Below are 25,540 nucleotides of genomic sequence, written 5' to 3'. Positions count from 1 at the left end.
GTTTTCCTGAGGCATATCTCTTAGTCTCAGTGCCCTGTAGTTGCCTCTTATCACTCAAGTTCTAGGGTCATCTCTACCTTAGAGAAACTGTCCCAGATGCTGCCTTTAGCCTTTCCCACTAGTCACAGCCCCTCTAACTCAGTCTGAGGTTGGGATGAGGTATGGATTCCTCTATCCCCACTAAGTGTAAATAGCACTATTAAAATGGTCTCTTACTTATCTGTCTCCAACACTTGACTGTGAGGGCAAGAAATGATCCTTGAGGACAGAAATGGGTCTCAACACATTCCCTGCCCTAGCAGAAAGTTTGGTACTTAATAAATAAGTGCTCAATAAAGGAACAGATTGATCTTTCCCCTTGTGCTATATTTTTCTTAAGGGTAAGGCCCATGTCTTCCATTCTAATATTATGGACCTTCTAATGCTTGGCACCTATACAGAGCAGGCTGGGAAAAATTAATGCCTTTTCAATATGAGCCTTTAGACCAGAAAGATCTCTAGGATGTAAATAAGCTTCACTGAAACCTTTGTTTAAACCAAGTATCTACCATTAGTTCTAGGGGCTGCAGAAAGAGAGAAGAGCTGGGACCATCCCTTGTGGAGTAAAAGATTTCATCCCCTGTAAAAGAAGTCAAGAACCATGAGCCTAGACATCTGTATTTCAGTGAAAAAACTTTCCCATAACTTTGGAGCTTATCCATGACTCTAGTTTTGTTAATGCCTGTTGATTTTCCTACGGTTAATAAGAATAAAAAGTCTTGAAGGATACCCCAACAGGTTTTGTGTCTGGGAGGGGAGAGGCAGAAGCCATGAGACTACATCTTACTGTGAAGCAAACTCAGAGGGAACTAGCTAAGGGGACCAACGAATGGAGTGTGTCCAGGGAAGGGGCAGTGTTGGAACCCCAAATCCAGACTCCTCAAACCTGGGTTCTCCTAGTTTAGGGGGATACAGCTGGAGGATGCATTTGAAGCCAGAGCATAAGCATGAAAAACAGAACATCTATTTCCAGAATGCCAATTTTATTCTAAGATTTGGGGGAGGGGTACAATGCAAGTTTTGTGTTAAAAATACAAAGATGGCTAAAACAAAATTCAAAAGAATTAATTAATGTAAACCATGAGACTAGAGACCTGAGAATCAATTTTGTTCATGATTCTAAGTAAGCATTCTGAGGATGGCGGACTGCATGGGACACTCCTGGGTTCTTTCTCTTCAACAGAACTGAATGGATGGCCAGTGTTCACCAATCAGCTAAAGCAGCTGTTCTCAACCACGGTCCAATCACAATATGATGTTTACATAAATAAGATATGACAAAACTTAAAAAAAATTGTTTAGAGAGTATAATTTGTCAACGGCACAACAACTAGCCATATCTAAGCAATAAGTCACCCTCTACCTAAGGCAGAGATAAGATAAACTGCATACCTGCCAAGTATAAGCCATCTCTCTACCACTTATCAAGAAAACTACCTACCAGTTATGTAACATAAGTAATATCTACAGGCATATTTCTAAATATGTCCTAAACTATTTTTCTAAAAATATGTAAAAACTTTGATACTTTATTATTACCAAGAAAGTACTCTTGCATCACCTCCCCAGGTGCGTCACCACACCACACCTTCAACATCAAATTCTAATTGGCTACCAGTCAGGTCTGCGTGCTGACCAAGTTAAAAATGGGACGAGGACACTATTTCTAAGAGGTAACTATGCGTGACAAATAGGAAGGGGTAGAGAAATATAAGGAGCCACCGAGAGGGCTGGGAAAGAAAGCAATCTTCTGAACACCTGGGGCAGGGAAAGTCACTTAAAAAAAAAGTGTTCCTTGTCATCTGCAGGGAAGTCCATAAAACATGACCAAACTGTGCACGTAGAAACCATGAAATGGGTTCCAAGCACACTTAAAACACTTGTTTTGTTAGAACATAATCTCTGTAAGAGCAGGGATTTTTTTGTCTGTTCCATTGCTGGTGTATTCCTAGTACCTGGCACACAGCCAGTTCTTAATAAATTCGTTGAGTGAGTGAATGTTTTGCTATGTCATGAATTGCAATAATTTAAACACAGAGAAAATGCCTATCTACATATTTCATAACCATGGCAAACTTTTATTTTTTATTTTTATTTATTTATTTTTTAAAGATTTTATTTATTTATTCATGAGAGACAGAGAGAAAGAGAGAGGTAGAGGGAGAAGCAGGCTCCCAAGGAGCAGGGAGCCTGATGCGGGACTCGATCCCAGGACCCTGAGATCATGACCTGAGCCGAAGGCAGACGCTTAACCATCTGAGCCACCCAGGCGCCCACCATGGCAAACTTTTAATCACAGACTGGCTTCCTATTCCCCATTCAGTCAAGTGCCCTCCAAGCCTCCTCCTCAAGAAATGTCAGTGTTTCAGAAAAGCAAGCTCATTACTTGAACAACAAAACCTCCTCTCTTTGCTCCATCTCTTCAGCCTATAAGCATTCTTCCCTCTCCTAGCCTTCTTTAAAAACCAACCAAATCAACTCTAAAATGCTTCTTTGCCTTTGCTAACCCATAGGCATTCCCCTCTCTCCACTAGCTTTTTTTTTTTTTTTTTAAGATGTTATGTATTTATGAGAGAGAGAGACAGTGAAGAGAGGGAACACAAGCAGGGGGAGTGGGAGAGGGAGAAGCAGGCTTCCCGCGGAGCAGGGAGCCCGATGTGGGGCTCGATCCCAGGACCCTGGGATCATGACCTGAGCCGAAGGCAGACGCTTAACTGACTGAGCCACCCAGGTGCCCCCCTCCACTAGCTTCTCAAGAGGAACTGCTCTGTCACCCCCTAACGAGGCACAGTGGCTCCGATGCCCACCGCTGCGCGAAAACTGCTGGTCAGGAGACATGCACAGCCACCCTTGCATTCCTTGCCCAGTGGCACTGCTACTGCTGACCATTTTCTCCTTGGACAAAGTCCTCTCCCCTGCCTTTTGGGTGTCATCTGTCCTGTGACATCTCAGGCTCCTTTGCAGGTTCTCCTCTGCTTTCCTTCCAGGAAATCCTGGCACTCCTCAGAAGAAAGAATCTGAGCTAGGATTTCCCTACCACTCTTTCAGAGGTCCAGATATGAGCCAGGGCCTATCTGTAAGGGAATTAAAATTGCCCACAGCAACTCCCCATTCATTCCTCAATCCTCAGCAATTGTGGAAGATTCTGAGCAACCCAGGGTTCAGTGAGCAACGGTATCCTTAGAAACACTCATGAGAAGCCATGAAACTTCAATCCCAAAGCCGGAATTATTATCACTGTAATAAGATGTAAGATTAAGCATATCTTACTTTCCACAAGTTATTTTCTTAAAAGATGTATATAAATAAAATATACATAATAAAATAATTTTCAGGAGTTTGACGCTGCATAATTTTTTATTTTTTTCTTGGGTGTGTGTGTGTGTGCCAACTTACATTTTTATTAAAAGGGCTTTCTTAAGGCATAACAGTATTTCTTTCTTCATCTTTTTTCTTCACTGCCTACATCATTTGTACCCTAAAAGGATAATCAACAGGCAGCATTTATGAAGCTGTCCTCATATCCAGTATATACACGAATACTGTCAAATCCAGGTAGAATGACAACTACTCCTTTTTTCTCCAAGAGTTCTTCCTGAAACTAGCTACCAGGAGTCAATAACTAGCTAGAGAACACAAGAATTGAATCTTCTTACCTCCCCAACTGAGTTCCTAGCCACAGTAATACATACACAGTATGCCAGTAAACATGGGCTGAGTTGAAATGATAGTGTTAAGTTTCTATAAGCAGCACATATGTAAGATTTATAGGACAGCAAACCCATTACCATTATTTTCAAGAAAACAAAATAAGGGAATAACACACAGTTAAGGGCAAAGATATTTATCTTGCCCTGAAGGAGATTTCATTTTTACCTGAGTGGCCTTTCTGTAGTTAAACTCAAAGATTATCTCCTTTGTTTGTGGGGGAGGCACAGGGTCAGGGAGATTACTGAATTCTCTCAAAGCCACTAAGCTCTTTTAATTATCAAAGAAGATGCCTGCTGAACACAAACTAAAGATCCCACACTTGGTAGGCAGCCATTTGTTAACTTACATTACTAGGCAAGAACAAACACCAATAAGAGAATAAATGAACTAAAATTCATTTAGGCATACCTCTATATCGGATGGTAGCCTTAGATATTGACATCTTTATTCAAATTAGTAAAAAAAGGAATAGCCAACAATTAAAATACACCAACTAAAAGAATGCTAAAGCCTGAATTGAGCTTTAATTTAAAACCACTGGACATGAAAACTAGTTATTTTTTTCAGGACTCATTTACAAAGAGTTCTAATAATTATACTTAGGTATAAAGAAATAAATTTCAAAACTTCTGAAACACCCAAGGCAGCTACCTTAGAGCATGCACTAGGCCACTCCAGTGTAAGCTGAGGAGAGGCAGCATAGGAGGGAGTGGGTGTGTATACAGAAGAGGGTCAGACTTTCCCTCTGCCTCTTACTACTTCACTTGCGTGGGGAGGCTAACTGTTCTGAGGTATTCTCACCATCTGTAAAATGGGAATGATGGCTGTGTCACAGGGTGCGAGGGAGACAAAGTCTGTGCGTGTACTCTCTGAAGGGTGAAGGTTCCACAGTGTTAACAATGACCACTTCTAATGCATATGCACTCCAAGCACATCTCCCATTCTGTGGGCAAAGTTCTGTGCATTAAGGAATTCAACTATATTTGCAGCCTGGAGCCTACTCTCTTCTCTGGCACAGTAAACACAGTGAAGTCTAAATTTATTTGTGCTTACAACTGGTCTTATAAGAACGTCACGCCACAAGGAAAAACGTTAACATGGTTCAATGATGCTTCCTGTGTATTTTGGAGGACCCAAACATAATTTAAAAAGTCATCACCAGATACAGTTTTTACTTCAATAAAAGCCAAGACAAAGAAATAAGTAACAGATAATAAACTGTGTGCGCTATTGTAACTCAAACCTATCTCCTGATTTTAAAATATATATTATATATATATATAAAATACCTACTATATATGTATTTTATATATATATATTATGTATATATATATATATCTTTTGTGTGTGTGTGTGTGTGTGTGTGTGTAAAAGACTATTTAAAGGTTAACAGCACAGTCTTAGAGTCAAACTATGAGGGTTCACAGCCAGGCTTCACCACCTGGTTAGCTGCTAAGTTACCTCACCTCTCAGAGTGTCTGCTTTCTCGCTTGTAAAATGGGAATAAAACTGCACTTCACAAGGACAGTACAAGGCTTAAGTGAGAGAAACTATATAATGCACCCAGTGGACCAGGCACGGAGGAAGTGAATTATTACTGCTCTTTCCAATAAGACCAGCACACAGGAGTATACTGCTGAACTAGAATGAGCTGAGGGAACTCAGCACCGGCCAGCTGGCCCAGCCCCGCACTCCACGGCTCTGCTCAACCCCCTGTTGGTGACTGAACATCTCTAATGTTACTGTGATATTTAGGGAGGCAGGTGCTTTGCACTCTGGAATTCTAAAGTGCTGGGACCATAAATCCTAGTGCTTTATTTTTACCCTTTGAAAGCACTTTCACATACAACATCTCATTTGATCTTCTCTAATTCTAAAAGTAGGAAAGGTATTGTTTCTAATTCATAGATGAGGACAAACTCAAAGAGGCTAAAGTACTTGGCTCAATCTCCTGCAGAGCTGAGAAGACAGTACTGGGGACAGGCCAGCTGGCGTAAGCCAATGCTAATACTTAGTCTACCACAATCAGCTCCTGGACAGCAGGTTAAATACCTTTCCACTAAAGACACATGAAAATTCCCTACACAACAGCTGAACGGGGAAACAAGGAATCAGATGCATCCGTAAGGAACTCTTGAATTTGAACTGCAATTTGATTCGGCTTTTAATTTTAACTGAAACAGGAAAGAAAGTTGAAGTGCTGTATCAGAATAATTTTGGTTTTCAAAGTATTTTCCACATTCTCTCACCTTTAAGTTGGGCTATTTGACCCTTGAGAGGTCAAAGAAAAATTGATTTGTTCCTAATTTTTTTCATTAGTCCTACATAAGCAATTGTAAAAAGACTAGAATATTCAAAGTTGTTTTTAATGTTTAAAGTTCTAAGAGAAAGAAACAGTTAATGAATCCAAATATCATTTAATAAGTGCAGAAATGAACACACTACCAATTTTTTGAAAGGGCAGTCTAAAGGCCCACTGGTAGTTAGTCCAATTAAACTTGAATTACAAAATGAACAATTAGGAATACGTTAGGTTACAAATCACGGGTTAACAAAAAATTAAGGCCTGGGTCTTCTGTGGTCCATCTCCCTCTGTCAGAGTCTAACTACCTTGTAATAAATAAGCCTGATTAAATTTTGTAGTCCACTGGCTGTAAAGACTGATTCTAGCTGATGCTGCCCAACCACTGCCACCAGTAACGGTCCCTTCTCTTCTCCATCCCACCCATTCCTGATCCAGTCTCCTAAAAAAGTCCCACTGGTGGCTTCTATGCTCCAGCAGGGCAGAACACGTCAATATCTTGAGCGAGTATTATCCAAAAGCAGTTCTGTGGTATCTGAACTGGGGCAGGGAGTCCACCCTGGCCTCAGCTGCAGCATAGCAGAGGACCCCTCTTTGCCCAGGATCCAGGGTAAGACCCAGTGAGGTTTCACTTCCCAGACTTATAGGAGAGACCCCGAAATAACTACCGGGCTGCTGGGCAGAAAATGAAAGCCACAACAGCTGAGAGTGCTGACTTCACCATTTCCTCCATGACACACAATCCTGGAGGAGAGTTGGTGATGGCTGTCAGGTCTTCACAGTGTCCAAACCCCAAATTCGTACACATCATGCTAAAAACCCAAGATTTTATCCCATTTTCACAGTTAAAAGTGTTATAGAATAAAGAGCTGGAATGATGAAATTATAAAATTTCCAAGGATATTTTAATGGTTTATGGAAAGAAGAGAGAATATTAATATTGTATTTAAATAGATTTGATTCATGTGGCTATGAAGCATATGGAAAAAACTGAATATTTAAAATATATCCCTTAAGCAGAAACTTTTACAAAATGTAAGTGCTATTATCAATGTTTTTAATGCAGGCAATCTCCCTTAGTACACTTTAAAAAAAAGCAATCCTAGGGGCACATGGGTGGCTCAGTTGGTTAAGCAGCTGCCTTTGGCTCAGGTCATGATCCCAGGGTCCTGGGATCAAGCCCCGCATTGGGCTCCTCAGCAGAGAACCTGCTTCTCCCTCTCCCTCTGCCTGCCACTCCCCCTGCTTGTGCTCTCTATGTCAAATAAATAAATAAAATCTTTAAAAAATAAAAATAAAAAATTTAAAAAACTTAAAAAGCAATCCTAGATTAGGTATTTCAAAAGTAACTAACTGATAGCATGTATTTTTCTAGGTCTTTGGGCTAAATTTTGTGACAGAGTTAAAAACAATCTGGCTTCAGGCAATATAAAATGTAGCTCCTGTGCTCAAAGTAATATACTGGGGCAGAAGTAACTCAATAGCATGAGGAAAGAAAATCAGCCTAGGAGTAAAAGTATGGTATAGGTAACTCAAAGTGTAGAGCAGATTGATCACAAAGACAAACCCTATCAATGCTCAATAAATAATTTATAAAGATTTATTTTTAATAAAGAACTGAGAAATACATGAAAATGTGTGAGTGCAATGGCATTATAGGAACCTCGCTATAGCAAAGAATTCAGTGTACGTGGCTTACTGAAGACCTTGTAATAGCAAGTCCCAGAACAACTTGTCAGCACGAACGAAAAGGCAAGACCTACATGTGTGTTTGGGGGCTGGGGGCGGGGCAGGGGATGTGTATGTGTTGTAGGCAAGGGAGTATGAAACAGAGACAGAACTCAGAAAAAATAATTTCATTTTGGCTTGGTGTATGACCAACCATATTATCTACTCAGATAAGAAATTTCTACTAATTTGTTTTTAGTAATTAAAATCTGCAACATTCAGTATATTGGGGAACCTTCAATAAGAATAAAGCATTATATTACACAATGTAATTCTGAGCACATTTCTTTACCAAGTTGCTGTATTTAGAGATAAGCTGACTTCAGAAACTAATGGTTTTCTATCTTATCACCAAAACTTGGCCCAGGAATTAAGAGAGAGAAGAGAAAGCAAGAAGTTCTTGAGCATAAACCTTTTCTCTTTGGTGCCAAAACTGCCTTTATGGGTCTAAGCCCCAAGAGGGAAGGCTTTGTTCTCATGCATCTTTGACATATTTAAAACTCCTAGCAAATCCTCCTGCAGCGGAGGGAAATGTTCCACCATGCACTTATAAAACTGAAGGATGATTTCAGTTTGCATTGTGCAAATGACAGTCTTACCTGCCTTATTAGCGGTAACAAAAACTACTGCTAGTTATCACAATGCATCACAATAAGCTAGAAGAATGGTGCTAATGCAATTGAGACTCAAAAGCACTTGCTCTATTTCTCATAGCAGCTGTGTCTAAATAAATATTACATGCCTGTAGCATGTAATAAGTGCTCCCAAATATGTGAATAACTGATCCCAACATTCAGAACTAAGTGTACGGGTTGTCTAAATAAATATTACATGCCTGTAGCATGTAATAAGTGCTCCCAAATATGTGAATAACTGATCCCAACATTCAGAACTAAGTGTATGGGTTGTGATGGAAGCAGGAAGGGTCAGGTATTCCTCACTACCAGGAATCTAAACAAACAGTAATTAGTGCTGGATGTGCTCAGCAATGAATTAGAAGCAGCTTCAGTTCTGTGTATGAAGAATAGCAATGGGCAAGAGAGTTTTCTATGGATATGCTTCAAGTTGGTACAATCACAAATGATTAAGTCAGTTAAAAAGTCCTATTCCAAATCTACTTGAAAGTCAACTTTTCCTAGAACTTGAGCCCCAAATTACTAGATTAAAAAAAAATCCACAGTGAAATTCATACTTACTAAGAATTGCCAACTCTATTCAAATTATGTGAAAAGAACCCCGCCCACTACAATTAAGTTTGAATTTTCATGATCAGGAAACAATACAACTAAGTGTCACCAAACAACATATTTTAAAGTTTTAACTAAAAAGGAAAGTATGTATACATATTTGCATTTATGGAAAGAACTTTATAAACACAGAAAAAAGTCCAAGCAGGAATTTGCTTATTAGAGGTCATCCCTGGGGATATCCATCCTTATACAACTAAAGCTGAAGTAAAGAAAGACAATTTTTAACAGTATAGTTATCAAAAATTAGATTTATTTTTTTTAAACATTTATTTATTTGACAGAAAGCGAGAGAAAGCACAAGCAGGGGGAGCATCAGAGGGAGAGGGAAAAGCAGGCTCCCCACTGAGCAGGGAGCCCAATGTGGGGCTCAATCCCATGAACCCGGGATCACAACCTGAGCCGAAGGCAGCCACCTAACCGACTGAGCCACCCAGGCTCCCCCAAAAATTAGATTTAAAGTTATTTTCAAAATTCCTCTCTAACAGAATCTGTTAAACACAAACATGCTAACTACTCAGTCCTAATTTCTCTCCACTTTGTAAAATACTATCCTCCCAGTATAGTTATAGGCTTTTAAAAAGTAAGTATTTTCTCATCATTTAACAAATATGATTTCTTTTTTCTGAGCCTTCATTAATTCTCCTTTGAATTTCTCCTTAGAGTTGATATCCAGGTTTAAAATTCCAAGAGGTGGTAAGTTCAAAAATAAATTGTTGTTTCAATAATTACAACTAAATATAGTCACAAGAGGTAATTTTCCAATTAAATTAGTGGAAAGTTGCTAGAGCTTTAAGGGAACCAAGAGATTATGTAAGTCAATCTCTTCTTTTCACAGATGAGAAAACCAAACCCAGGAGACCAGCCTTATGTCCTCACAAAGTGATGAGATCCCTGATCTATGTACTAGCAATGATATGCTTTATCCCACATCACACAGTTTTGAAGGTTGTGTTTTCCATTATTCTAGCAAATAATTTCAAAATAATGAAGAAAAATAACTTGCTCTCAAGATGATGTATATTCTATACACACTACCTTTGCTAAACTAATGGCAACTAGTAAGGTAAACTTGAGTCTCTTAACCTCATCCTTATCTGTACAAAGTATTAATTAGTGAGTCTTCATAGTTACTTGCAGTGATGTTATTGACAGTTAATGTTTACTGAGTAGTTTTCTGGGTCAAGAATCATGCTTCATTATCTCATCTAATCACTCCGCTCACACCATTTTCGAGGTAGAACATCTGAAATTTAGAGAAGTTAAGTGACTTCCCTGGAGTCCAATAGTAGTAAGTGGCTAAAGGTCTGACTCTTAGGACGCAGGTTCCTAATCACTACACTGTGTCGTCTCTGAAATACAAATGGGCAGTTCCAAAACCACATGCGGGATCAAAGTGGATGGAATTGTTTTACAAGAGAATACCTCTGAATCCGTGAACCTCTGAAACTGTGGGAGCTGTTGGCAGTGCAAAGACCTGTGGCTGCAGACTATCTTGCACCAGCTCTGATGTAACTCCTTTGCGCCTCCTGACCCACTTCCTAGCACACCGTGATTGCCTGTCAAACTACAAAAGCTTTTTATTTTGTCCTAAGCACAAAGATCTAAGGGCTGGCCAGTGGGAGCAATAAGGAAGCAGAGAACTCTGCATGGCTCTCCGGACAGTCCCCAGCTTCGTTCCTGAGCCCCATCTACACCCTGCTCTCCACCCACACAGAGTTATCTGAATTATACTTGCAGTTCTCCATGTCAGCAGAGGGCCTCCTCCCCCAAACTCTGCCACCCCGGTCATAAAACCTCCCGCAAGCCCCTTTCACCTGTTTAACAACTCTGCATTCTTTGAGACTTGGCACGGACCTCCCATTTCCCAGAATACCCTCCCTATACCCGCCTCACTCCCTGCTGACGAAGGCCTGCACAGACCCTGTCATCAGTAGCCTGTTACCTTGTTAAACTCCTTCACAGGCATCATCCCTGCTGGGTTCCTAGAACCTTGGTGCCTGGCTCACAGCAGTCACTCAGAGTGCTCCTGAAGGCACACACAGTGGTGGCATCAGGGGGCATAAGAGCACTGGCAATGGGCATTCGCCCTGGCATGTTCACTACTCTGCCCTTTGGTTTCTCTAGAGAGACAGCCACAGACCAGACAAAAAGAGATTTCAAATGACCCCACATCTGACATGCCTGTCTTCCTATAGCCCATTAGCTCCCTGGAACCTTGCCTGAGGAGGCCAGGCAGCCGATGTAAACCTTGTGATCATGTTGCCCCGACACAGTCAAGCCCTGCGCTTGCAGCACTGGAGCATGTTTGTTCTCTGACTGGAGATGGTCTTGGATTATTCTCAAAGACAGCAATACACTGTATGGCACCAAAATATTTTCCTGACATTGCACCTTTGAAATTTTAATACAAATGGAAAAATCTGACTCACTTTACAATAATGTATACTTTCCAAACAACTCTTTGTAAACACTGCCGTTCAGTAAGACATGACCATGTATGCAGTGACAGAGGAAAAACTGAAGAGGTTTAAAAGTGGCAAATCTAATTCAGATACTGAAGAACTCTAAAGAGTTCACCAGAATTCACAATACAGTACTGACTTCTCCAAATAGCCGCATTTATATTTAGTAGAATACCAATAATTCTTTATTGCAAAGGGAATAAAAACATATTTAAAAACATCTCACAGTGGAGATGAAATGAGTATTCCAGATAAGGGAAACAGCACACTGAGAAAAAAGGGGCGAGCTGAGAAAACAATATGAACATGGAGGAACATGGATGTCTGGAGCAGGGTGTCCTGGAAGAGGGAGTGAAGAGGGGAGCAGAGCTGGTCACCAGAGGCTTCTGAGCTACAATAAGGAGTCTGGACTTCATTCTGAGGATGAAGGAAAGTTTCGTGGACAGAAGTGTCACGGTCAGACCTGCATTGTAGAAGCCCCACTCTAACTGCAGTGTAGGGAAAAGACAGGAAGACATGTCTAAAAGCAGGAGACTAGTTACAAAGGAAGCTTTGCAAGAATTGGGATGAGGTGACAGTGGTGTGACCCAGGGTTAGCAGCTGTGGTGTAGATTCCAAAGTTAGCAGAGAACTGGGAACACTGGAAGTGGAGACTGCTTGGATGCTGAAGATGAGAAAGCCAGTAGAGTAAGAGCACAGTAATTAGGGGGACGGTGGCAGGAATTACCAACAGGCATCCCAAACAACCAAGAAATCTAAGGGAGAGGATAGGAAGGCTGGGGAGGACAGGGATTCAGTCTGGACACATGGCAGCGGCAGTGCCTGCCAGACTGTACCTTCTAGAGAAGCTATCCCAGAGGCAGTTGGATGCAGGGTTCTGTCACTGAAGCTAAGACATTCCAGGAACCAAAATATTAATCAGAACGAGTCAGCAAACATATAGTTAATAATCTAATATATCCCTTCTCTTTAGTCAGTGACTTTCTTTTAATCTTTGTACAAAACTTGAAATGTGATTATTTAGGAGTTTAGGCCCCTCGTGTAAGAAAAAGATCTGGAATAAAGAAATATACTTGGGAACTTCCAAATGCTTGAAAATTTAGTGTATGATAAAGGGGATTTTTTTGTCAATTAACAGTGCTGGAACACCTAGTCATTTGGAAAAAATTAAGTTAGAGCCCTCTGTCACCCCTTAAACTTCAGATAGATCAAAGGTTAAAGTATTTTTTTAAAATACATAAAAATAGGGGTACCTGGGTGGCTCAGTTGGTTAAGCATCCAACTCTTGGTTTGGGCTCAATTCTGATCTCAGGCTTGTGAGACTGAGCCCTGCATCAGGCTCTGCGCTCAGCATGGATTCTGCTTGAGATTCTCTCTCCCTTTCCTTCTACCCCTCGCATGCTCTCTCTCTCTCACTCAAATAAATATATAAAAATATATTTTTTAATACATAAAACATATTAGAAAACACTGGTGAATTGTGATAATTCTGCACTTGGGAATAATAATAGTTATTACTTATACAGTGTTTACCATGCACCAAGCACTGTTTGAAGAACTATACAAACACACAGTCTTTGCAACAACTACGAAGTGGTATCTTCATGTCACAGCTAAGAAAACTGAAGTGCAAAGAAGCTAAGTAACTGTCCGGTTACCCTACTTGATAGTGGTGAAACTCTGATTAGAATTCATGCATCTGTACTCTTAGGTACAATTCAGCACTGCATCTCTGGGCCATTCTTTAAGACCTAGACAGAAATAATGAAAAGAAAGAACTGAAATTTGAAAAAATAATTAAAGTTTCTTTATGGAAAAATACTATAACTGAAATTCGTAACTCACAACACAGAAGTGGAGGGAACAATTCCAATACATGTCAGAGCTAAAATTCTAATATACAAAGGATGATTACAAACCAGTAAGAAAAAATAAACAATTCTTACTCACGTGTGAAAGGAAATATACCAAAAAATATGAAACTGATAATAAATAGGACAAGTTGTACAATGATGCTAAAAAGCTAAGAAATGTAAATTAGGATAAGAAACCATCTTTCATCTACCAAACTGGCAAAAAATGAAAGACTGATGATATGCAATGTTGGCCAAAATGTGGGGCCATGGGCAGTCTCACATACTGTGAGGTAAATATAAACTGGTACAATGTTTGACGGGGCACTTCAGCTATAGAATCGAATTTTAAATATGCATGTCCTTTGACTCAGCAATTCCACTTCTGAATATTTGTTTTATAGAACTAGATGCACAAATATATGAAAATGTATATACAATGGTAGTCACTGAAGCTTAATTTAACAATCCAAAAACAAACTATATATGTCTAAAAACAGGAAACTGGCTGATGTGACATTCATAAGATGGAATATTATTCAGTCATTAAAAAGACAGCTCTATGTGTATCAAGATAACAAAATACTGTCAAGAAAAAAGCAAAGCCTATAGTAGTCTACAATGTACAGTCCTTTTTGTTAAATGATAAAGATGTAAGTTTTAAAAAAAATTCTTCTGTTGCTTTCAAGAGGATTGTCTAATAATTATATTAATGAGGTTTGATACTATAAATTACCAGAGTAATTGAAACATATTTTCAAAATTCAAAATAAATTTAGATTAAAACACTAAAACTTTTTCAGGAATATTAATATCTACATAAATTTGTCACATCTTTTATAAAATTTAAGTTTCAATGAAAATAATCTTACTTATGGGGCGCCTGGGTGGCTCAGTCGTTAAGCGTCTGCCTTCGACTTAGGTCATGATCCCAGGGTCCTGGGATCGAGCCCCGCATCGGGCTCCCTGCTTGGCGGGAAGCCTGCTTCTCCCTCTCCCACTCCCCCTGCTTGTGTTCCTGCTCTCACTATCTCTCTCTCTCTGTCAAATAAATAGATAAAATATTAAAAAAAAAAAGAATCTTACTTATTACACAAGCAGAATTTAAGAATACTAACAGAAATCCAGAAAATAAGAGATGTAGCCAACTCATTATCTTGAAGGAGAAAAAAGAAATGAAATGTCTGTTTCAAAACACTCTTCATCTTAGAGCATACAGACATGAAGAATGTTTTTGAAGTAATTAAACCAAAAAACTTGCAGTCATCAAGTAACTTGATCAATGTTACAAAGTTGGAGCTTACTGCCTGACTCCTCACAGTCTCACTAGGACAAAGGTCAGTGTATACCAGTGGTGGTGATTAATAAGCATCTTAAAGAAACTGCAGGGTATAAAATGACTCGGTCCCACAAATAAAGCAAAAAAGATTTTCCCATACAGACAATCCACACGACATTTCTACTGAGTACCCTCCAATTTTATGCAATTCTAAAGAACACTTCATTTATTCAAGGCCATAGGACTACCTCTTCTAGGTAACTTAGAACTTACCATTTTGAGGATCAAAATACTTTCTACAACTATCTCGAATGGAAATCCTACTTAAAATATAATAGGCCTTCTAATTCAGTTCACTGAGTAAACAGAAACACAAGCTTGTAATGATGAGCCACACTCGCCATTATAAAAACAAACAATCCTGATCACACTCATTCTATATAAGGAAACTGGTACCCAAAAAGTAATGTGGAAAGTTCTGTCATTTAATAAATCTATAATCTGAGAAGCTATCCAGATATGTGGAAATGAATGTTCCCACACCAGGTGTCCCCTGACAGCAATGCTGTGATGTCCTCTTCTCCCTCCCTCTCCTCTCCTGCTGTCAAGTCTCTCTGTCTATACTGCGGCCATCAGGGAACCTGTCTCTTCCTCGTACTGCTAGTCTTTCTAATTGGCTGCTTTTGATCACTGTGTGTTGGGGACACCAAATGGACAAGACCACAAGAATAATATCTTAAATAAGTGTCAGTGAATCCTGAGCCAATGCCCTTGAAACTCTTGTTAAGCGTAAAATCAAAGAACTTCAAAGGACAGATTTCGTTACAGGCCCTTTGGCGGCTGAGAGCCTTTTTTCCTTACTTCTTAGTACTAAACCATGTTCTAGATAAGGGAGGCTGTAGGATTTAGTTACCACCAGTAAACTTTAAAGTGTTTTCTGTTACGTGGCCTCTTGGTTCCTAAAATTTCATACAGTATTTGCTTAGCAAATCTTTTCTTCAATGCAAACGTGAACTTCTATTTACTCCAAGATGAATTTATATTAATAAAAAATTAATTTTGCATGACAGTAGGGTTATTGGGACAAGAATCCCAGAAGTGGTATTTTAAGTTTACATTATAAGTAAGTACTTGAAAGAGAACAATTACATTAATGCATAACACCTTTTTGAGCATATTTATACTCATATATACATAAATATACTCAAATAAATACTCAAGGGACAAAAACCCTAAAATGGCATCTTGAGCTTATATAACATTCTGAGAATTTGAAAAAATGAATTATAATAATGCATAACCTTTATGTATATATTTATGTATATATGAATATGAACCTGAGTATAGATATCATATATACATAAATATACATACACACCCATTTTCACCTCCCTAGTAAGTGCAAAAGAATCACATACAGATAGTAAACTCTTCAAACCTATAGCAGATTATCACGCAGTACAGCAGTCTCCCCTTATCCACTAGGGACACATTGCAAGACCCCAGGTGATGCCTGAAACCACAGATAGTCCCAAACCCTATATATACAATGTTTTTTCCTATACATACATACCTATGATAAAGTTTAATTTATAAATTAGGCACAGTAAGAGAGTAACAATAACTGATAAAATAGAACAATTATTGCAATATACTTTTTAAAAAGTTATGTGAATGGTGGTCACTCTCAAAATCTTACTGTACAGCACTCACCCTTCTTGTGATGATGTAACATGATAAAATGGCTACACAATGACATGAAGTGAGGTGAATGACGTAGGCATTGTGATGAAGCATTAAACTACTAATGACCTTCTGATGATGTGTCAGGAGGAGGATCATCTGCTTTCAGACCGTGACTGACCGCAGGTAACCAAAGCCTCAGAAAGTGAAACCATGGAAAGGGGAGGCATGGACTACTATATAGCTATTTCCTCCATGCCACATTAAGCTGTCCTACCTCACTCAAGGCACTTGGCAGGTCTTACAGTCCAGATACCTCCCAATGAATCTATCACAAACTGAGAATTAGGCCACACCAATCATCTAGGCTTTTGCTGTGTAATCCTGTCTCAGCTAGGACCTAGACTACGTCTGCCCAAAGGTGTTAAACAAATGATCTATGAGGTTGAACTTTTCAGGTCATTATTATCCTTACTCATTTATTCCACAAATATTTACCAACGGGCAACTATGGGCCAGGCATTTTGCTAGGTGCTGGGTCGCTATCCAGCCACAGGCACTGCCCACTCAGGTCTTACAGTCTTCTGGAGAAGACAGCCATTTATCAGATGAGATAACAAATGTAAAATCACAACACTGAGAGTAAGGACACTGTGCTGTGAAGCCAGTCTGGGAGATCAGGGAAGAGCTTCCCTGAAGAGCTATCAGGGGGCTAAGATACGAACAATGAAGTGCTGACTTGGGACTGGGGAAAGTGTTCCAGCAGAGGGAGCATGCAGTGCATGCCAAAGCCCTATGGCAGGAGGTGGTGTGCTGAGTTTGAAGAAATGAAAGAAGGCAATCCTGCAGAGAACAAGGGCAAGTGTGATTTGAGATGAGCCTGGAGAGGCAGCAAGGGCCAGACAGGGCAGGGATTGAGTAGGGCATGATAAGGATTCTCTGGTCTTTAACCAAATGGCAAGCTTTTGAAAGTTTTTATACTTAATCTTACTTACTTTTCTAGAGGAACATTGTTATAATCAGATTAACATTTTAAAATGATCACTCTGGCCATATAATATGGAGAACAGATGGGAAGGGAGAAAGGAGGCTACAGGGAGCAAGTCAGGAGGCTACTACATCAGTCCAAGTAAGAGACCATCCAAGTCTGGCCTTGGGATGTGGTAACAGGGTCAAATCCCCAGGCTCTGATGGTGGACTAAATACAAGGAGTGGTCAAGGGTAACTCCTAGGTTCTGGTTCTGCCATTTCATGAGCAGAGAATATATTAGTAGGACAAGGTGTAGGGAAAACCCTGAATTTTATTTTAGATATCTGAGTATGGCTATGTCACACAGTTAGGTGTAGGTCTGGAGTTTAGGAAAGGTCATGGCTAGGAAAACAAATTCTGCAATCACTTGTGAATGGTCAATAACTATCTAGAGGCATTAATGGTGGGAATGGAGAAGACAAAATGACAGAGGCCCTAGGATCACCCTAAGGATCTTTTAATATTTATGTTCCAGAGGGTGATGATGGGCCACCAAGGAAGAACTGCCAAGGTTAAGAAGAAAATCAGGAAGGTTACCCATTAGCCCAATAACTAGTTACTTCAAGTATCAGAAACTCAATTTTCTCAGTATTTGACAGTTTGAGCATGACTCTAATTACTTTGTAACTACACTTAGCTATTAAAATAATTATTTTAAGTTTTACGTTATATAAAATCAGTCAATATTATCAACCACTGACTGCTAAATACCACCTACTGCTACTATCAACATAAGAAACAGTTCTTACCTTCAAAACTTGCCTTAAACTAGACGATGATTAAAATCACATCAAAGTAAATTGTAATCTTCAGATATAGTAATTTAAAAATAACCACTTCGGGAAAATTAATTCATCCTAACATTTATGGGCACCTAATATTCATGGGTGTCAGACACTAGTCTAGGTACTAGGCAGTGGAATAAATAGTAAGACAGAGTTCCTCATTTGTTAATAACGGATATTTAGTATCAGAATGCTGTAGGACCAGTTGAAGATTATTTGATAATATATCAGTTAAGTGACTATTTAGGCAATAACAAAAGGTAATGATCATGTCTATTTGTCAGGGCAAAGTCTCCACCCAGTATCTACTCTCTCCTTATTCCATATACACTCATCATCACTATATTTTCATGTGATAAACTTAGTTAATGCACTAACTACAGCACTGTGTAAGCTCCAAGGACTTCCCCCAGTCTTCAAGAGGTCCGATGGCCTCATTAATAATTCCTGGGTGTCAGACTGTACTCAGAAATATATGCTTGGTGGGTATTAATAACTTAACAGTTCTTGGCACTCTGACATCTCAATCTATTAAACCAAACTAACCAGACTGGTATTCCAAAGGATTCAATCACTAACAATACAGAACTCCCTTCCATACCTAAACATACCTAACTAAACCAACTATGATATGCCATAGAGTAAATGAATATAAGGATATTTTTTTGATTATCTTACATTCTAGAGCATATGTGACATTTCCTAACGTTTTCTTTCTTTTTTTTTTTTTAAGATTTTATTTATTTATTTGTCAGAGAGAGAGAGCATGCACAAGCAGGGGGAGTGGCAGGCAGAGGGAGAAGCAGGCTCCCTGCTGAATAAGGAGCCCCATGCGGAACTCCATCCCAGGAACCTGGGATCATGACCTGAGCCGAAGGCAGATGCTTAACCGACTGAGCCACCCAGGCATCCCCTAACGTTTTCTTAACTAGCAGAGTTGCTGTTACTAATAATAAAGACTAAATTTTAAAACCACCATTGGTATATATTGAGTTCCTTGCTCTCCATACCCCCTTTTAATGTTCTCTTTCAAGAAAGAAAAAAAAAACACATCTGAACTCGCAGTTCCGTACATATTCCTCTTAAGAGCGTAGGCAGAAATAGTTTGAAACTAATCTATATCTAGATTCCTTTTTCCATTACTCTGGAAATAGAAAAACTACAGCATATACCTGTCCTAAGAAAGGGGAAAGAGACCAAAGTAAAGGAGCAAAAACTAGCAGCCCAAACATACAAGCAGAAAGCAGAACAAAGGCACCACCCTTAACTACTAGCCTGGAAGGCCAATTAATTCCTCAGGAAGTTAGGGAGATAACACTGTATTCACTATAGGAATATAGTGTGGAAGATTGTAGATGAGACTCAGGGCACTAGTTTTTAATCTGGGAGTTTCTCTGTATTCCCATCTCTCTTAAAGCACTTAATATAGTACTGTTAAACACGTTCATACTAGAACCTACCAAGAGAAACAGAGGCCATGCATCAATGATCTTTTTCTCTACTACCCAGACCATCATCTTGTAGAGATCTGTAAACCTTGGACGAATGAAATAAAAAATAATAAAGGAGCAGGGTACAACTGTACTGGAAGAATTTCTCTCCATGTGTGATGATTAAGATTCATGAGTGATGTTAATTTCACCTTCTTTAATTCCCTCCACTTATAATACAGCACAAATCAAAAAAATCTAACACTCAACGTGAATCAATTATTCTCCTTGCCTAACACAATAAGGTGATCTAAGTACAGTCTACTTGTATTACATATACAAGGCCAGTTACAGAAAGCTATGCAGTATATACATATAAAGAGACAAATATATTGGCAATGGCACTGGGTAGAGACCTATTATGTTTATTATGACTCCTGCAGAACAAATTCCTCCTTAAAAATTATCAATTTAATTATTAATTTGGAAAAATAAAAGCAGCATAGATGGTGGAAAGAAATGAACTGTGGAGTCAGACTGACCTGGCTCTGTCTTCTAGTTATGTGATCACAGAGCTTTAGCATCACAAATGAGTTTCCCTCTCTTGAAAACAGAAATTACAATGCCTTGGAGGGCTGTAGTGATAATGAAATGAGATACTATATACAACTGGCCTGACCTGCAGAAGGCAAGAAAGGTGACTACATAAAAGGAATCCAAACATATCTGTATACTCAATGAACATGTTTTAGCCACAGCTAAAATCCTCTTATAATCTTGCTGTAAGAAGAGCACCTGACTAATCTCACTGTTTTGCAACGAACCATTTACTTTAATTCTGTTCCTGGTTACTTCTTTCATGTTTAAAAATGTTCTTAAATTATTTGTTGGGTCTGTTCCTAAAACTGCACATTTCCTCACATTAATCTTCTACCCATTTACATTTTTAAGTAGCTCTAACTTTTGACTTAGGATATAAAAAGAGGAAAGGACTGAGGAAAACCACCATAGGCAAAGTGTTCCCAAGGTTAGAGGTGCAATATAGTGTAGTTCTGAAGCAGCCTCTGGAGACCATTACTGTTCCATGCCACGTTTTTCTATTGCCTTCTTTATAGAGAAATACCTCTCAACCCAAGAAAATGGGTAACAAATGCAAAAGTTGTCCTTTCTCACTCAGAGTACTTCTGAATGCCCTATATTTTCCCTCAGGGGAATCCATTCACCATTAACTGCCTTGCCACCCCATTATTTCTTCTTCTGGAATGCTTATAGCCAGTGTCAAGGACTGATGAGCAGACAGCCTAGGCAAGCTGTAGCTGGTTATTTTGCTCTCTTCAAAACAAAGAACACTCCTTTCTTTCTATGTTTTGAAATCTTCAAGTCAGTAAGTCAGTGACCATTTCTAAGACATGCAACATATGCTGGAGGTGCTATAGAAGACAGGAAAGAGTATCAATGAACAGGGCTACTTCCTGGTTTTTGTATCTAACAAATGGAGTTATTATAATGTACTGGAAATCATACATTAAGGAATGTTGGTTAACCAGTCACCCTTGCCAAAATCAGATATGAAAATAAAACAAAAGTTGGCAACAACTATAGCTCTGATATTTTTCTTTCAGAATTACATTTAATAAGGTTAAGTATAATGAAGAATGCATTAATGTTCTTACCTGATTTAAAACAGAATTTGTAGACAATTCATAACTATGAAACTTACACATTCACATAAGTTACCTTATGTAACTACTTCTATTGTTTCATAAAATCACCAACTTAATTTTTTACAACTTATTTTTAGATAATAATGTTCCTATATCTCCTCTAGTAAAAAGTCACTAAATTATATTTTTAACCTAGCAGCTTCTAAAAGGAAGTGAAAGCTGGGGGCTATATGAGGATATAAAAGCAGCCTATGAAATGGCTTTAGTTTTAAACAAAAACTAACATTAACAAGTACAGCATATCTTGTTCTTTCATGGGGCCAGCAAATTGATAGGGTTTTTTTAAGTTACAAAAATAGGATAGAGTAATTATATCTACCAAACTCACAACAGCCTGTTCAATGGAAAGTAACACTGTAATTTTTCTTCAGAAACAATAAATAGGAAGAAAAAGTTCCTAATTCTGTAATATAAGTTAAAATTCCAAACCCTTGGGCGGCACTTACAGGCACAAAACTTCATTGATTTCAATTATTACCCTAAAGGAGAGGGACAGACATAAAATCTTTTATTTTTAATATGAATATAACTTACACAATTTATACTTCACAAATTTATTTTCCACATTTTCAGAACAGTTTCTACATCTAAAGATCAAAAAAACTGAAGGAAATTCTGAAATTAAAAATCATAGAACTCTCTTTTAAAAATACAACAGGTCTTTAGACAGAAGGGAACTCCAGACCCATAGTACTCCTGAAACATTAAAATACTTCAAAATCTCAGTGCTATATTTTTCTCCAGAAAGTACAAATGAAACTACTGTCAAAAAAGTAAAATGTAAAGTTCACTGAACTCTTTATAATCAAAGTATTTATACCAATAGATGCAAATGAACTTCAACCCCACAGACAAGGAACTAGAAGGAAAAATCACTGTATTTTCAAGCTTAGAGAATCAACATTTTACTATAAACGAAGTCTGTAGGTATTACATTTGGGGTGAATAAACAGCATTCTGGCTAGTGAAATTCATTTTTTAAAAATGATTATGCTGATTAGCTCCTTATTTCACACACTGCATTATAATCCACTCCTTCAACTAAGAGGGCAAAACCACCTATATTATAACATGCAAAAATTAAACATGGGTTACTCAGTTCCTCAATTCTATCTGCCTCCACCTTAGTCTTATTTTGTGTGGAGGCAACTCTAAACAACTTCTATACATTATTTTTACAGTGGTTGCTCCTCTACTGTAGTCATAGCTCATCAACAGGACTAGAATGCTGACACTAAATTATTTACTGTATTCAAAAAGTTGCTCTCATAAGAACAGATAAAATTAACTTCTAAAATTTAAGGTTTAATATTTTTATCTGGAGCTCATTTGTAGTACTAACTGCCTTCAAAGAATTATTCTAGTGAGGTTTTAATCCAATCTTGACAGAAGCAGGAAAGTGTAGAGAAACTTAGCTCTTGTAACACTAACTTATATTTACAAGTGCACACACAGATAACTATCACAGCCACAAATCTCCTTTCCTCTCGAGATTGCCATGGCACAGTGTTGACCATAATTTTTAGGGTTTTCTGTTTTTTGTTTTTTGGTGGGGTGTGCAACTTCCTGGTAATAAATGAACTGTGGTTTTAAATAAATAAAAATATCAAGCTCAGAAAGTGCCAAAGCACTTTAGATAATTAACCCAAACCAAGGATTCCTATTGTCAAATTCGTCTCACAAGGGAAACAAATATAAGACACAGTCTTTAAAATACCCAGAATAAAGGTCAGGAAACTCTACAGGGCAATGGTTAACTATCACGAAAACATTTCCAGCAACTCAAAATACTCATCAAGACTACGCTGTGCAAACACTAGTCAGATTTCCTAAAAACAAGGATTACGACTGTCACACTTAAAAGAATTTCCTTTAACATAAAGATTTCCAGTTGCCAACAAAGTGTCAGGCCAAGAACGGCTGGTCTGTTACCTTACACGTACCGTAATGCATAGGCACGTAGGACTATCTGAGCCGAAGCCCACTGCACTGTGGTCCCCGGAATCCCGCAGCCGGCGGGTAGCCCGCGCAGCTGCACGAGCAGGAAGCACCGCACCCCAGCCGCGGTCCCCAGCCACGCCGGAGAGGCTGCGGGGAGCAGTCACCACTGCTTTGAAACTGAATGGCTGACACATCCGGTCCTGGCTCTTACACCACTCCGCCAAATGCAAACTTCAAAGGCCAAATTCAAACTCCAAACAGAAGTCACTCAAGTTTTAGTGGCGCTGCGCGCATTCCCAAGAACATGTAGAGCCCCTGAGGGACGCAATGAGAAAACCCAAGTCCTAAAATATTCCAAGTCCCCGGGTTTGTAGCCCGCCCGCTCGCCCGCCCGCCCACACCGCTTTGACAGGCGTTACAGAGCCTTCCACCCCGAGCGCCCCGCGGCCGTACCGCCTACGGCCGGCTCCCGGGCGGGCCCGGGTACCTGACGAGGGGCTCTGCCTGTCAAGGCCCGGTGTACCTCACGGCGTTTCCCGACGCCCCAGCCCCCCTACCCGGCCTAAGGCTGGGCTCCGCACCCACCCCGCCCCTTTTTTGACCACCGCCTGTCTGCAGGCTCGGGCCTCACCCCCAGCGATCCCGGGACTCTCATCTGGGGGCGCCGCCGCCCAGCCCAGCCCCTAGGCAGCGCCAGGGTCCCGCGCCGGGTCACCTCAGAGAGTCCCGATTCCGGGAGCCCCACAAAGCCAGCCCGGGGCCCCACACCTTATCTCAACGGGTCCCTGCAGCGCGGCTCGCACGCCTGTCACATGTCTGCAAACAATAACAAACTCTCCGGCACGTCCCGCCCCGGGTCCCCGTTCCGTCCCCCAGGCCAGGTCCGGGCCGCCGCCCGACGCCGGAGGGGTCAAAGGGGGTGCCCGAGGGCTCGGATCCCGGCGAGCGGCGCGCAGCCTCGCTGCGCGGAGCCCCGGGACGCAGTGCGCGGTGCCCGGGGTTCATTCATTGCCCTCGTCTGTCCGCCCGCCCCCCAAGTCCTCGTCGCGTTCCGGCCTCGCTGCTCACCCGGCGGGGGCCGCTGCAGGAGGCGCCTCGGCGGCGGGCGTCCGCTTCTCCCCGGGCTCGGCCCCCGCGGGGCTCGGGGCGCCGCTGTCCTGTGCGGCCGCGGGCTCCAGAGGGTGGGCGCCGCCACGGTTCGCGGCTCCGTGAGACTGCGGCACCGCCACAGGCTGGAAACCGCTCCCGCCCGCCGCCGCTTCCGAGGGCTCCGGCGACGGGGAAGTGGAAGAGGACGACGGCGAGGCGGCGAGGAAGAGCGGCGGCTCCGGCAGCTGGTCCAGCTCCACACTCCGCACTTTGCGCAGCTGCCGCCGCCGCCAGTCAGCCCGCTCGCGGCCCCCGCTGCCCGCCTCCCGCAGCAGTCCCGCGGCTGCCGCGGGCGCGCTGCTCGCCTTGAGAGCCCCTCCGCCGCCGCCCGCCTCGGGGCTCGCCGCCCCGGCGCCCGGGAATCCCGACGACGAGGCGCGATTCCCCGCCGCCGCCGCCATTTTCTCTCGCGGGCTACATTCGCTCGGCCCCTGCGAGGGAGGGAGGGGGCGGGGAGAGCGCAGGGGGAGGGCGGACCGGCGGGCGCTGCGCCGCTAGCGTAGAGCCGCCTGCGCCAACTGCGTGAGCAGGGCCCGCCGGGTGCTTGGCCTGGACGGTCTGGCAGGCGCACCGGCTCCGGCCCGGGGGCGTGGGGGTGGGGGTGGGATGGCGGGGAGCAGGTGGAAGGAGTGGGCTGTGCGCCCGGCGTCGCGCGCGGGCCGGCGAAATGGGCTGGGACGTAACTGCCCCAAAGGCGCCCTGGGCTTAGCGTGCTGCACTCGCTGGGCGCCAGGTAGTCCCGGGCTGCACCGGCGAGAGGAGGAGCCTCGGCGGCTACAGTGCGCCGCTTCCTCTCCGCCGCAATCTCGGCCCGGTTCGTCGGGAGGTCGCCCAACGAGAGTTGCAGTTCCAACTTAGGTGTGTAGTGCGTTGAAGGGGATGCAGGCGAGAGGGTTTGCGGTCTGTCATTCTCACTGCCCTTTGCAGTGGGCGTCGGGGAACCCGGGCGAGGACCAATCCTCCTCCCCCACTCCGCGCGGCACGCGCAGGTGGCGCCCTGGGTTGTCGCCTGATGCAAAGCGAAAGAAACCCAATATTTAGCAGACGTGCAGCCGCGCCCCCCCCAAAAAAAAGTTTTTTAAAAAAACCTTTTCTTCTCTTTTGTCCTCCTCTCCCCCAACACGAGCTACAAATAAAAATTTCAAAGTTTCCTGGGATCTCTTGTTCACAACCT

The 25,540-nt window shown here is 41.4% G+C and overlaps 1 protein-coding gene across 1 annotated transcript in view; it reads right to left on the bottom strand.

The window, feature by feature from the left end:
* Window positions 1-24,789, bottom strand: part of MAP3K1 (mitogen-activated protein kinase kinase kinase 1) — a 75,194-nt gene extending 50,405 nt beyond the window's left edge. Inside the window, exon 1 of the mRNA XM_045895085.2 lies at window positions 24,286-24,789. Coding sequence (XP_045751041.1) covers window positions 24,286-24,767 — 482 coding nt within the window. The 5' untranslated portion in view covers window positions 24,768-24,789. The remainder of the gene's footprint in view (window positions 1-24,285) is intronic.
* Between the last annotated feature and the right edge of the window lie 751 nt (window positions 24,790-25,540).

This window comes from Mirounga angustirostris, unplaced genomic scaffold, assembly GCF_029215605.1.
Source record: "Mirounga angustirostris isolate CCGP_5_RB_7025 unplaced genomic scaffold, mMirAng1.0.hap1 SCAF_7, whole genome shotgun sequence".
In the NCBI taxonomy this organism is placed as follows: domain Eukaryota; kingdom Metazoa; phylum Chordata; class Mammalia; order Carnivora; family Phocidae; genus Mirounga; species Mirounga angustirostris.
This window is presented reverse-complemented; position numbering and strand designations above follow the sequence as displayed.